The following is an 11,757-nucleotide window of genomic DNA, read 5'->3' as shown; positions in this document are numbered from 1 at the left end:
ATGTCACTCTTCCAACAACTCAAGTTAGTATGCTCAACCTTAAAAATGCTTGGGTACATTATAATTTATACTAGAAGATTTCAATTTATAGTGCATATGGTTGTTTCAAATATAAGTTTATTTGAATAAAACTTACTCTAAAATGGTAAATCAAAAAAAAAGTTAATCGATCTTGGGCAAATTTTGGATGGCGTTGACGTTTTCTGTTAGTTGTTTTTTCTATCCCAGTGCGCAACGCATGGGCAGTGGGCACATTTACCAGTACCAAACCTAAGATCAAATATAAACAGCACACAACGAAAGGAAACAAGATACCCACCGGCACCACCCGTTCGACTAATCAGATGCGAAACCGAAACCGAAACGAGTACGATAATTGATGGAAAAAAAATTGGTAACAATTGGGGTGTTGCGAGAATCGAACTCACGACCTCTCGCACCCGAAGCGAGAATCATACCACTAGACCAAACACCCGTTTGTGTAACTTGTCGTAATATAGGTGTTAAGTTATCTCAAAGAGTGATGATGCTTGTTTTCAGAATTGATTGCACCACGTGTAACCCCCTGTGCCAGTTCTCTTTTGATCAAGCGCAGGGGACTCGACTTGCGCAAGATCCCTGTTTGAGAATGAAAGATTGAGAGAATCAAGTGAAGTTTCATTGATGATTGTTGGGCTATATACCTCAATGGCGGTTTACAAGGTTGTGTCGTGATTGGCGTTTGGACAATGCTACATGTTAACTGCAAGGTAGTTAGCTTAATGACAAAGCTAACTTCTTGTTAGCCTAACTCTAACGCCCTAAGTTAACTCTAACAATCCCATTCCCTTTGGCCGAGTACAAAGTACACATACTACTCAGCTCGATTCTGCTGGTGCGGCACTACCGCCGTTCGATTGATAACAAAGTCAGTATCGCGGATCACTCCCAATAGAATGCTTGCCCATAGCAAGAGGTAAATTGTTTTATATTTGATCACAACATTGTGTCCGCATCATTCCTTTTGACGAAAAAACTCAGCAATTATTATTTTTGCACTGTCAACCAGAGGCTCAAAACACCAGAACTGAGTCATACTAATAATGAAGTGGCGTGTCTCACGATCAGAGTGACTAACAGACATACGGTGTAACACTACAAATGTCACAAAACATAATGCGACCTTGTTCTCGCTTGGCATACAACTATTCCAGAAGCACGATAGTACATGAAAAAAATAAACATCATAAAGCCATAGCATTAGTTCGGAGATGCCGTCCACTGAAGATGTTTGCATGTTTGAGAAGCACTGAAGCATCAGTTCCAAAAACGTCGATGTGGCTCCTACAAATGGCACGTAAGACATAGTACAAACAGATCGTCCAGCTTAGGTATATTCCATTGTGGTAATTTGGTTTAAAATATGTTATCTCCAAAGTCAATAATGAAAGATCATTTGTCCAGAGGCCGGGTTGTAGAGAACCGCAAAGAAACAGGGGCAGATTAAACGTTGGATGAAACAGGTTCCATACACCTTTTTTAATGATTCTACAAATAAAACAATGAGTTACTAGCATTGGACCCTGGTGTTTTTCCTTCGCAATTGTTCTTTCAGAAGAGGGCATTGTTCCATAATACTTCCCAATTATATAAACAGACACTTGAATAAATGTTCCAGAAATTGACGGATCCATGGCTATGTTAAAGTTGGCTGTTGGGGTTAATACTGGCACAAACCTCCAACACTGAACCAGATCAAAAATGAGTTCCAGCAAGAAAATTATGCATGAAACGGAAAAGAACAACAGTAATATTCACTTCAATTAGGTTTATATAACATGAAACACTAATTATCACAGTTTTACCTGTTATAGGCTGAAAACAACTGCATCCTGATTGGTGGTCCAATACCAGTGCTATCTTACTAACTTCATCTTTATCAGACAATAATTGTAGAAAGAAGATCCTTTACCTACCTGAGATTTTTTTTTCCTTCTAAAAGGGAGGATGCAGGTTCCAACCGAGCTGCTAGAGCAGAGCAGAGATAAGCAGTTCAATAGAATCCATTTATACCATAATAATAATAATAAATAGCAAAATTGGACATGATGGTCTACCTCATGAATCTCAACTGCAAAAGACCTATCTACATGTTCAGTTAATTATGTGGACTCCTTGACCTTTCATAGCCACGCCTGACTGGGGAACGTGATCTGCTCCTCATTCTCCCTTGGCCCTTTGTCATATCACTACTCCTATGTCTATGTCTGTCTCTTTCGGAATCCCTACCACTTCTGTAGGAACTGCTCCTATACTGTGATCCTCTCTCCCTATGATCATATGGTCTTTCTCTTTCACGGCTTCGTTCATAGTAAAGATCACGGTCGTAGTGACGCTCCCCAGATTTCTCTCTTTTGGTATCACCCTCCCTGCCCCCATTATCGCACTCTTTTTCCCTCGGTTTCCTGCGCTCCTCTGATTTCTTCTCCCTTGCAAGCCTCTCGTTTTCTTTTGACGCCTGGATAGCAGGAGGATACCCTTAGTACTTAATAAATTAAAATTGTATTGATAATTCTGTAGCAATGACTTGCCTTGCATTCAGCCAGAAAATCTCTCACTAAACCGTAACCAATATGCTGTTTCCCAGTCAAATGGGACTGAGTCCTCTCGAGAACATCATCGGATACTAAAAATGAGCCACATATTTCACAAAGTTCCATCTTCTTCTCTTGGACCATGAGCATTTTGTGATCTGCTTTGCTAGTTAAAGCTGTCTTCTCAGCATTTAGAAGGTCAACCTGCAACTCCGAAGAGGCAATCGAATTGATGACCAGTAAATAATTTTGAAACGACGTAACGAATTGAGATGGATCTTTAGATCATTACCTTCCTCATAAGTGCCTCAGCTTCATCCACTTTACAAGCCTCACCAAGCACCTCAATCTGCTCCAACAGCTTTTTGATATTTTCTTCTAGCACTGCCAGCTGCTCAGATGTTTTCCCAGGGATGGGAGGCGACACAATAGTATCTTGCGACAACCGATCTCGGCCGCGCTTTATTTTTCTATCCAAATCCGTTACCTGCAAAAAAAAAAGTCAAATTTAAATATTCGGGTTGTCAAGCTTTGCAAGAGCAAGTGAAAAACTCACCAATTTTTCACACTTTTGAGCAAGCTCTGTTTCAAACCTTCGCAAATAAGCATCATGCCTTGGAGAACTCTCAAAGCTGCAAGTACGAATAAAACCCATGTTGAAACATAATAATTATTTGTTTATACAGATAGCTAATCATACATATAACAGAGCTGAATTATAGTTCAGAGCAATATTCTACAAATTGAACAGCTTTGGAACGCAAGCACATTCAATTATAATCACCTATGATCTAGGAAGATACACTACATGGTTAATCCAGCTAGATATTGAACCCTCCCAAGGATGTTGCTGCATCTCAGTTCTTCAGTTACTCAAGAGTGAATATGCAAGGTTGCAGATTCTGCATTATACATGATTTCTTATTAATGCAAATAAAACAGGAAACATTCGGACCAAGACACTAGGTGAAATATAGCTGTACATATCACTATTCCCCGCAAGTATGACCACTATAGTTAAGCTCTAGGGTGTTGAGAATAACATGTCAAATTCAATCAAAATAATAAAAAGTGATAGTTGTGGACTACTTTTGGGTGTTGTACTGTACTACAGCCTCGTTGCAAGATGTGGGGCGTACTTTGACTGTTCAAACCCGTACCGTGACCAATAATTAATCAAATAATACTTGGGCTGTGTTCTGTAAAGTGTGATACAGTTTATGATTTTGTTAAAAAGTATTGCACTTGAATTTACAGTCAAATATCAAAATGGACAGTCAAAGTATGAACTACGTTTTGCAACGGATGGAAGTTATTGAAATAAAAGAAACCTTTGAAAGCAAGCATTTCCTTGTCTTGTACTAGAAAAGACAACTAGGAAATTATAATCGTTTAATTTCCTTGATCAGGTTGCACTGTCGAACTTACTGTATTCCTTTAGGGCGGTCGCAATGCTCCACCATGTAGCGTATCTAAAACCTGCCAGCTCAGCTACTGTCCGACATGTAACCTTAATTAATAAGGAGAGAGAAGAGGACCGTATCCTAATCGACGAAACGACTCTTACCACAGCAACCAAGGTGAATTAATTATTTCTACCGTGTCTATCTCCCACGTCATGCCCACGTGAGCAAAAGGCCACCATGAATCGCGGACGATCTACACTATACCAACCAGCACCACGCTCAACGCACCACCATAAGTCCACAAGGAAGACAGGCGGCGCTGGAGGATCAAGTTCCATGGTCTCGCCGGAACACATGAGCGTCGCCGTTAGAAAACCATCGTTGCCAGGGAGTGCACCATCAGTCACCGCTTTTCTGCTAGAATCCATCCTCCTAATCTCCTATGGAGTACTCACCCTCTTGGCATCAACACAAAACCATTTTCTATTTCTCCAAGCTCCGCGACCCACCATGGCTGCTGAGAGGCTAATGTTAGAAAGAGATACAGGATGGGGGTGAGCTTGAAGATGGAAGACGTTCGCGGGGAGATTCCACGAGAAAAACGATTAGCACTTAATTAATATCTGGACCCACCTATTAGATATGATGGGGAGATTCCACGAGAAAAAACGTATTAGCACTTAATTAATATCTGGACCCACCTATTAGATATGATGCGTTGGGAGAGCGCTGTATCTTGCTGAGGTGGAGAAATAGATACGGAAAATTAGATACAAGCGTTGCCGCCCTTAATATGACGTCATGATTAAATGATGCCCTCGACAATTTTCTAGATAAAAGCAAGCCATAATCTTAAGACCTCTTTAAAACATCTCGGACCACATTACAAAATTATGCATCCTGGTTATGATATTTAGGCATGTTCTTACACAAGTTGACAAGAAGTAGACAATTTATGATATTGAGGGTATGTTCAGCTAGGTAGGCCATGCTAATATGTATTCAAACCACTGAATTTCCATATGCATAAGAAAATCTCGAAATTGCATACAACACTGTTGTCATGTTTGCTAGAGAAAGATACCAAGATGAACTGAGACATCATTACAAGAGTCGTCAATGGAAACAAGCACTCTTCAGAGGAATACGAAAGAGGAATAAAGAAGCTCTCTCCGGCGAAACTTGAACATTAAATTTTAATTCTATTAAAGTAAGCCCAACAGCTAGCACACAAGCAACTATACCATTTTGGAATCATGGCCTAACCTCTAACGAAACAAAAGAAATGCCCTTAACAGGTCCCACTAACCAAAATACCTACATTTTGCTCCAAAAACGTGACAAACTAATTGCCAGATATGTCACCACAAATTACGGGCTTGTTTGGTTCAAAGGAAAAGTGGAAGAATAACATAGGAATAGGAAATTTTCCTACGGTGGCACTAATCTGTTTGATTCAAAGGAATTGAGCAAAAAAAAAACGCATGAAAGTCTTCTTTGATCTGAGTTTAAAAAGGAAAAACAAAAGAATTTGACAATCCACTTGGACCTCCTTTTCAAATTCCTACGCACGAAAAAACAAGAGTGATGGATCCAGTGGCATAATAACATTCTAATTATACTTAGTCGTGTTGTTTGACTTTGATTTGACCGTGTTTACTAGAAATCCTGTATTTTTTCTATTCCTGTGAACCAAACAACCAAGTTTACCGAATTCTTGTGTTTTTCGAAAGCAAAATGCATGTGTATTCCTATCATATTCATGTACTTTCCTATTCCTGTGTTTTTAGAATCGTGCGAACCAAGCAGGCACTACAGAAACTCAAGAAAATGCACACAATCGACCTTACCTCTCCTTGAGCTTGGAATCATGGATCTTCAAGCAAGGCCCTGAGAAGAGCGAACGGAACGAATCAGCAAAACAGACGACGAGTTAATACAGAACTAGGCGAACTGGCCCAGGTGAGGAATCGGGCAGAATGGAAATACCGAGGTTGCTCTTGGTGTTGACGAAGAGGTCGTGGGGGCAGAAGCGGACCATGAAGGGCCCGCAGACATCGGGATCGTCCCACTTCACCTCCCTGTGCCCTTTCCTCTCCTCCTCCGTCAGGTTGCGGGCTGGAAACACCGGCGCCCGCGGCGCCATTAGGTTAGGATTCGAATTCGCGATGAGCTTTATGGTAGGCAGACCGGAGAAATGTCCGTACCTGTGCCCATGAGCTCGTCGAGGAGAGCTCGCTGCGCGTCCATGGCGGAGAGGGTGGTGGAGCTGGGGAGAAACCCTAGCCTGCTCTTCTTCTCGCTTCTTACTTGGTCCGTTGGTCGGGTTTGGGATTATGTGACGTGTAATAATGATGTGAGAGCTCGTAATAAGCTTTCAGTTTAGGGTGTAAACCATAGGACAATTTCCAAATGCGGCAAACCATTTCAAGGTATTTATATCTAAATTTTTTTTAAAAAAAAGATAATGATATCTGAATCTAAAGTGGGGCGCCCTCATACCATATAGGATATGGTTTTGTACAAGATGTGGTTGATCCCGACTCATCACAGGACAAGACTGGAATGCCTTCGTGCCATATGTGGTTGATCCCGACTCACCACCGCCGCCCACGGCTGCCTCGCCATGTCGCCCTCTCAAATCTCGACCTCCACCAGTTTGCCCCGGCATCCCCTGAGGCCCCCTTCCCACGCAAAGAAAAATCATTCCCCTTTGTCGCCGGTGAGCTCCACTCCTTTCTTCTCCATCTAAGATGACATCTTCTCCATCGTTGCTCCCCCGGCAGTCGCATCGGTGTCACCGGCATCGTCTCATGTGCTAGAGTGGCGCCATGGCATGCTTAGGTAGTTAGGCGAGAAAAAACGGGGTGGATGAAGAAAACTCTCTAACCGTTCGGCGAGTGAAGACCGAAGAGATAAGGTAGTTATGGAGAGAACTGTGGTCTAAATGGATTAGATGAATAAATAATGAGGAAAGAGAACGCAATGATCGTACATGATATGGATCCACATGGGGAAGACGCGTCGGTCACCCAGAAAGGAGCTCTTCATATCCTATTGAAAATAACATGCATATCCAAAACTAATTAGGATTATCCAAGAATGTTGTAAAGCAAATAATCTAATTTTGTAGTCAAAAGACAAAGCTCTAGCAGCATTCTAATTCAAAGTTAACATCTCTTAGTCACTAGAGCTAACTCTGAAGTTGTTTGGTTGCTAATGATGCTCTAGTAGCATTCTAACTATCTGGGTTCTAGGTTTCCACCATGATTGTTAACTTAGACCCCTTATCTAGGTTTCCACCATGATTGTTGGTGTTGACTTCTTTGACTATGTTCAGTGAGTTATGCTTCTTTATAGTAATCATTGCCTCCATCTTCGAGTTCTACGGGAGATTTTTCTTCGATGGATTTCTGGTCTACCAAGGGGTATAGAATGAAAGGATGAGTACGAGTGTACTCAACAAGTTCAACTAAAAAATGGTGTTTGATGCACTAACTGCAGCCTTGGACCAGGGGTCATCGGCTAATGCATGTTTCGTGAAATTTTCTTCAAAAGGTTGATTTTATTATGAAAAAATATGTTTGTTAGTCTTTGCAGGGTATCTATGATGGGTTCGTTGCATCGAAAACAAAAAAAAAATCCTACGGTTGCAACCACAAATGCACCAAGATCATATCTAGGAGATACTAGTAACGGATAAACCATGGTTGAGATTAACTTCCCCTAGAAGGCACATAGCTTTAATGAGAACGGTTCTCGTGGTTGATGTAGTGGATCACTTGCCGATCTCAAGATCGTGAAGAACACAAGCGCTACAATGGGCAGCACTTCCGTACTTGGTCACATGTACGGATTGATGACGACCTCTGATCCCTCGTTCTAGCAGGGCAGCATAAGTAGAGGATCCACCGAGAGAAACCAACAACACTCCAGCATGATGGTATTAGTGGAGAAACAATTTCAGCAGGGTTTCGCCTAAGCCACAACTTGTATGGTGGATCAACGGGAAGAGGGAGAAGGGACCAACCAAAGGGTCAAGAGATGATCAAGTATGGAAGAGGAGCTCCATCCATCTTATATAGGAGGAGGGGCAGCAGCCCAAGGGGGCGCTGGCCATAAGAGGGACCCCACCTCTTCCATCATCATGTGGTGAACACTCCACTCACGCCCACTCAAAAGTCTCATATAATTGATTTAAATCTCCACTCTAAAATAAAGGGTTTTCTCCCATAGATGAATAAAAAAATATTAGTTTACTTCATATTTTTATAATTCTTTTAATTAACAAAAATTAACATTCATCCCATTTTACTATTCTGATATTCCGAAACAGTTATGGCGATTGTCGAAACAGTTCTTGTGTTGTCCAAACTTATCTCCGGTGTTCCGTATCCACTCAAAAGCGTCAACGAACCTTAAGTGTATCACCCTACGGTTCGTGAATAATGTGGATATGGACACCACTCTGATCAATAATCATCAGCGGGATCTAGAGATCCGTGATGACTCCCACTCATTCAATGATGCAACTTGTAATCGCATGAATCATAAACGTCATAACCATTTTCTTTTATCTCGTGATACTTTACTTGTCCGGGATCCGATCATCGGTATCAACTTGTACCTAGTTCGATCCTGTTAGAGACAAGTACTCTTTACTCATTCTGTGATATGACATTCTTGTGACCTAGTCACGTGCTTGCAAGCGGTGTTAATGTGATATGATCGAGAGGGTCTAGAGTATATCTCGTTGTCATCAGGATAGATAAATCCCATTCTTGATTCATGAGTCTCAACTAATACTTTCATAGTACCCAAGTCCACCTTTATGGCCACTCTGTTATGGTGTGAAATTTGATTCATCAAATTACTCTTCCGATGTTAGTTATTGACATGATCTCATGGTCTAAGGAATAGAGCTACTTCGTATTTATTTGATATCGCAATGTAAACCTAATGACTTGACGGTATTGATATACCTACTGGGGTCTGTGTTCATCACATCATTCTTCTAATGGTGTGACCTTGTTATTAAAAACATCCAATGTTAATGATCACAAAACCTTGATCATTAGTTAATAACGAGCTAGTTAAAAGAGAATGCTTTACTAGGAACTCTTGCTTGTTTATTAAACACACAAGTATTAACATTTCTAGTTAATACAATTATAGCATGAGAATTGAACATCTATTATAAACATGTAATAGGTAATAACCATTTTATTATTGCCTCTCGGGCATATTCCCTTCAGTATCCCACTTGTTGGAGTTCATTTCCTATCGAGTTCATAGTTCTTTCTCATAACAGGGAGTGACAAACCACAATTTAATACACTCTACAGATGTGTGTTACTTTACCCACGAGATATTCTTAGCTTTGTTGCACATACGCGTGGCCTACCCGTCCATACTCTCTTTGGTATGGGCCCAATCTAAGATCCAAGCCAATCACTGCCCTTCTCCACAACCCCGCATACCACTATTTTGTAGTTCCGCCCTCTACATCGTTTACTGAGGTGACGTAGCATACCACTTCATGGTCATGGGTTGTAGTATAAGTCATTGATATAACACCAATGAGACATCGTTCAAATAGTAATACTTTGCTTTTAAGTGCATGAATGATACGGACTGTATTTTGCAAGTAATTTGATAAAAATATCCAATGGAATAAGCAAGCATTGAACTTGCCTGGTCGACAGCAAGATTATGTAGTTAAAGACTTCGATACATGATATAACTCCAAATTCTTAAAATGGCATCATCATCCGATAAGAACAATGTTTAAAGGGTTGCAAATATGCTATTATGCATGCATAAGTTATGCTATGCAATTTGGTAAACCCAAAATTAACCTTGATGATTTAGTATTGTTGAGTTGCAATGATTTCTTTCTGATGTGTTGCACTTTTATATATGCTTACACTCAAGGTTCTTATTAGGGTTTTAAGTTAAATTAGAAATGTCTTATAAGTTAGAGTAAAGCACAACAATATAACATAAGGTTGGTTATGTCTTGACAAATCGAGTTATCATATGAAGAGTGGTTATTCACTTTAAGACTTACATGAGGTGGTTAATTTTTTTACTTTTTATATATTTAAAAATAATAACTTTTGAAGAACATATGCATTAATGAATAATAAGTATTTAAGATGGGTGTTAGTTTCTATGGGGATTACTATAATTCTCTATTGATCCCTAACTACGTATTAGATGTAACATAAAGGTAACAAGTTAAGATTCATTAGTACTTGCATATAGTTAATAAAGCATATACATGCAAAGTAAGGTACAGCAATATAAGCATACATGGCATGCGGAAATTCAATTCGGCTCTTCGGTGCATATGCTCCCTACACCTAAAAAACATATTTTTAATTGTCAAAAAACTTTAAAAAAATCTTTTGCATGTACATCTCGACAATCTATGTGCGTTCGTGTAGTTTCACGAAAAACCAATATTTTTCGCGGTCGATGTAAAAAAGATAAAACAAATCTCACAAAAAGCTTTAGCACTAAATTTTGCCTTTTTTACACAGCTCAAACTACAACTTGATTTTTCATGGAAATACTTTGTGCGTATGTAGCATGTCAAGATGTATACGTGAAATTTTCGTTTGAAATTTTTTAACATTTCAAAATGTATCAAAGTTGCAGTTCAAACTAAAGGGAGCATATGCACCGAGGAACCAAAACACCACTCCCCATACATGGTTGCTTTTATAGTTGATAATAAATTTATTACATAAGGAGTAGTTATTCACTTAAAGACTAAAGGAACACGGTTTTAAATGTTTACTTTATAATCATTCAAAAGAATAACATTTGGAGGACATGATTGAATGGGTAGATATGAGCAACTAGAGGGGGGTGAATAGGCACTATACACAATTTTAAGTCTTCTTCTGTTTTTTTATGGCAGTGTGAGAAATTAAAGTGAACAACTTGAATACAAGGTGAACCTATATGATGTAACAAGATGCAAACAACAATTAATGAGTACAAGGTAAAGGAGTTGAGACAGCCGCGGAGGGTGGAGACGAGACGAGAGAGATGTTTCCCGTAGTTCTTTCCAAGGGAAGTACATCTATGTTGAGGGGGTACAACGCTACTCCATCAGATCATCTTAAGCATTTGAAGCTGGTGTTTGATACCTCGGAACCAACATCAGCAAAAGGTGAATAAATCTAAATGTTCTTTTGCTCAAAACCAGTTAGCCTATTTGGGATACATCATTGGTGAACATGGGGTGTCTACAGATGCAAAGAAGTTGGCTCCTATCCTGAAATGGCCTACTAATTCCTACTAGGGACTACTTAAGATGATTGGTTTGTGCCGCTGGATTGACCGACCCATTTGCAGTCGTCGGGTTGATTGGGCGCAGCTCCGTTCGTCGTTGCGCAGTATTTCCGTGTCTCGTCGGAAGCTTCATTTCCTTTTCTTTGATGATAAGTTGAACACAAGAAAAAAGAACGAATTTCCTTCTTGGTTACGTGCATTCGTGTTGACGTCGTTTCTTTTATCTATATCGTCCGTTGGGTTCGCTGCAGCGTGGCACCACGAAGGTCGCCAACCACCACAAAGGTGTACCCACTTCTCCACTAAGAAAGGTCGATCGAGGCAGCTAACCTTCACTCAAGGTTGGGACAAGACTCTACATACAACTTGGAGGCTCCCAACAACATCAAGAGCTAGTAGAACACGAATATAGCCTCTAGATGCACTCTCAATAAGGATCCCCACAAAAGGAGATATATGGTTTCCAAATCCAC

The 11,757-nt window shown here is 40.2% G+C and overlaps 1 protein-coding gene and 1 non-coding gene across 5 annotated transcripts; both read right to left on the bottom strand.

The window, feature by feature from the left end:
* Nucleotides 1-403: 403 nt before the first annotated feature.
* TRNAP-CGG (transfer RNA proline (anticodon CGG)) lies at nucleotides 404-475 on the bottom strand. Its single transcript has one exon. It is a non-coding gene; the product is annotated as a tRNA-Pro (tRNA).
* Nucleotides 476-1,001: 526 nt separating this feature from the next.
* LOC127333599 (uncharacterized) lies at nucleotides 1,002-6,338 on the bottom strand. Of its 4 annotated transcripts, none has more exons than XR_007871408.1 (9): nucleotides 6,187-6,338; nucleotides 5,969-6,097; nucleotides 5,830-5,869; nucleotides 3,130-3,205; nucleotides 2,866-3,060; nucleotides 2,571-2,777; nucleotides 2,097-2,497; nucleotides 1,956-2,007; nucleotides 1,002-1,323 (listed from the first exon to the last, which is right to left on the bottom strand). XR_007871408.1 is itself a non-coding variant. In XM_051359981.1 (8 exons), the coding sequence occupies exons 1-7, from the start codon at nucleotides 6,227-6,229 to the stop codon at nucleotides 2,138-2,140; spliced, it is 1,050 nt and encodes a 349-aa protein (XP_051215941.1). In that variant the 5' UTR covers nucleotides 6,230-6,338; the 3' UTR covers nucleotides 1,002-2,007; nucleotides 2,097-2,137. The 4 variants fall into 4 exon arrangements, 2 of the variants coding, with proteins under 2 accessions (XP_051215941.1, XP_051215940.1); XR_007871407.1 differs by having other exon boundaries at nucleotides 1,956-2,004; XM_051359981.1 differs by having other exon boundaries at nucleotides 1,002-2,007.
* Nucleotides 6,339-11,757: the final 5,419 nt, after the last annotated feature.

Source organism: Lolium perenne, chromosome 2 (genome assembly GCF_019359855.2).
Source record: "Lolium perenne isolate Kyuss_39 chromosome 2, Kyuss_2.0, whole genome shotgun sequence".
Taxonomy (NCBI): Eukaryota; Viridiplantae; Streptophyta; class Magnoliopsida; order Poales; family Poaceae; genus Lolium; species Lolium perenne.
The sequence above is the reverse complement of the archived record's forward strand: the minus strand, read 5'-3'. Positions and strand labels throughout refer to the sequence as shown.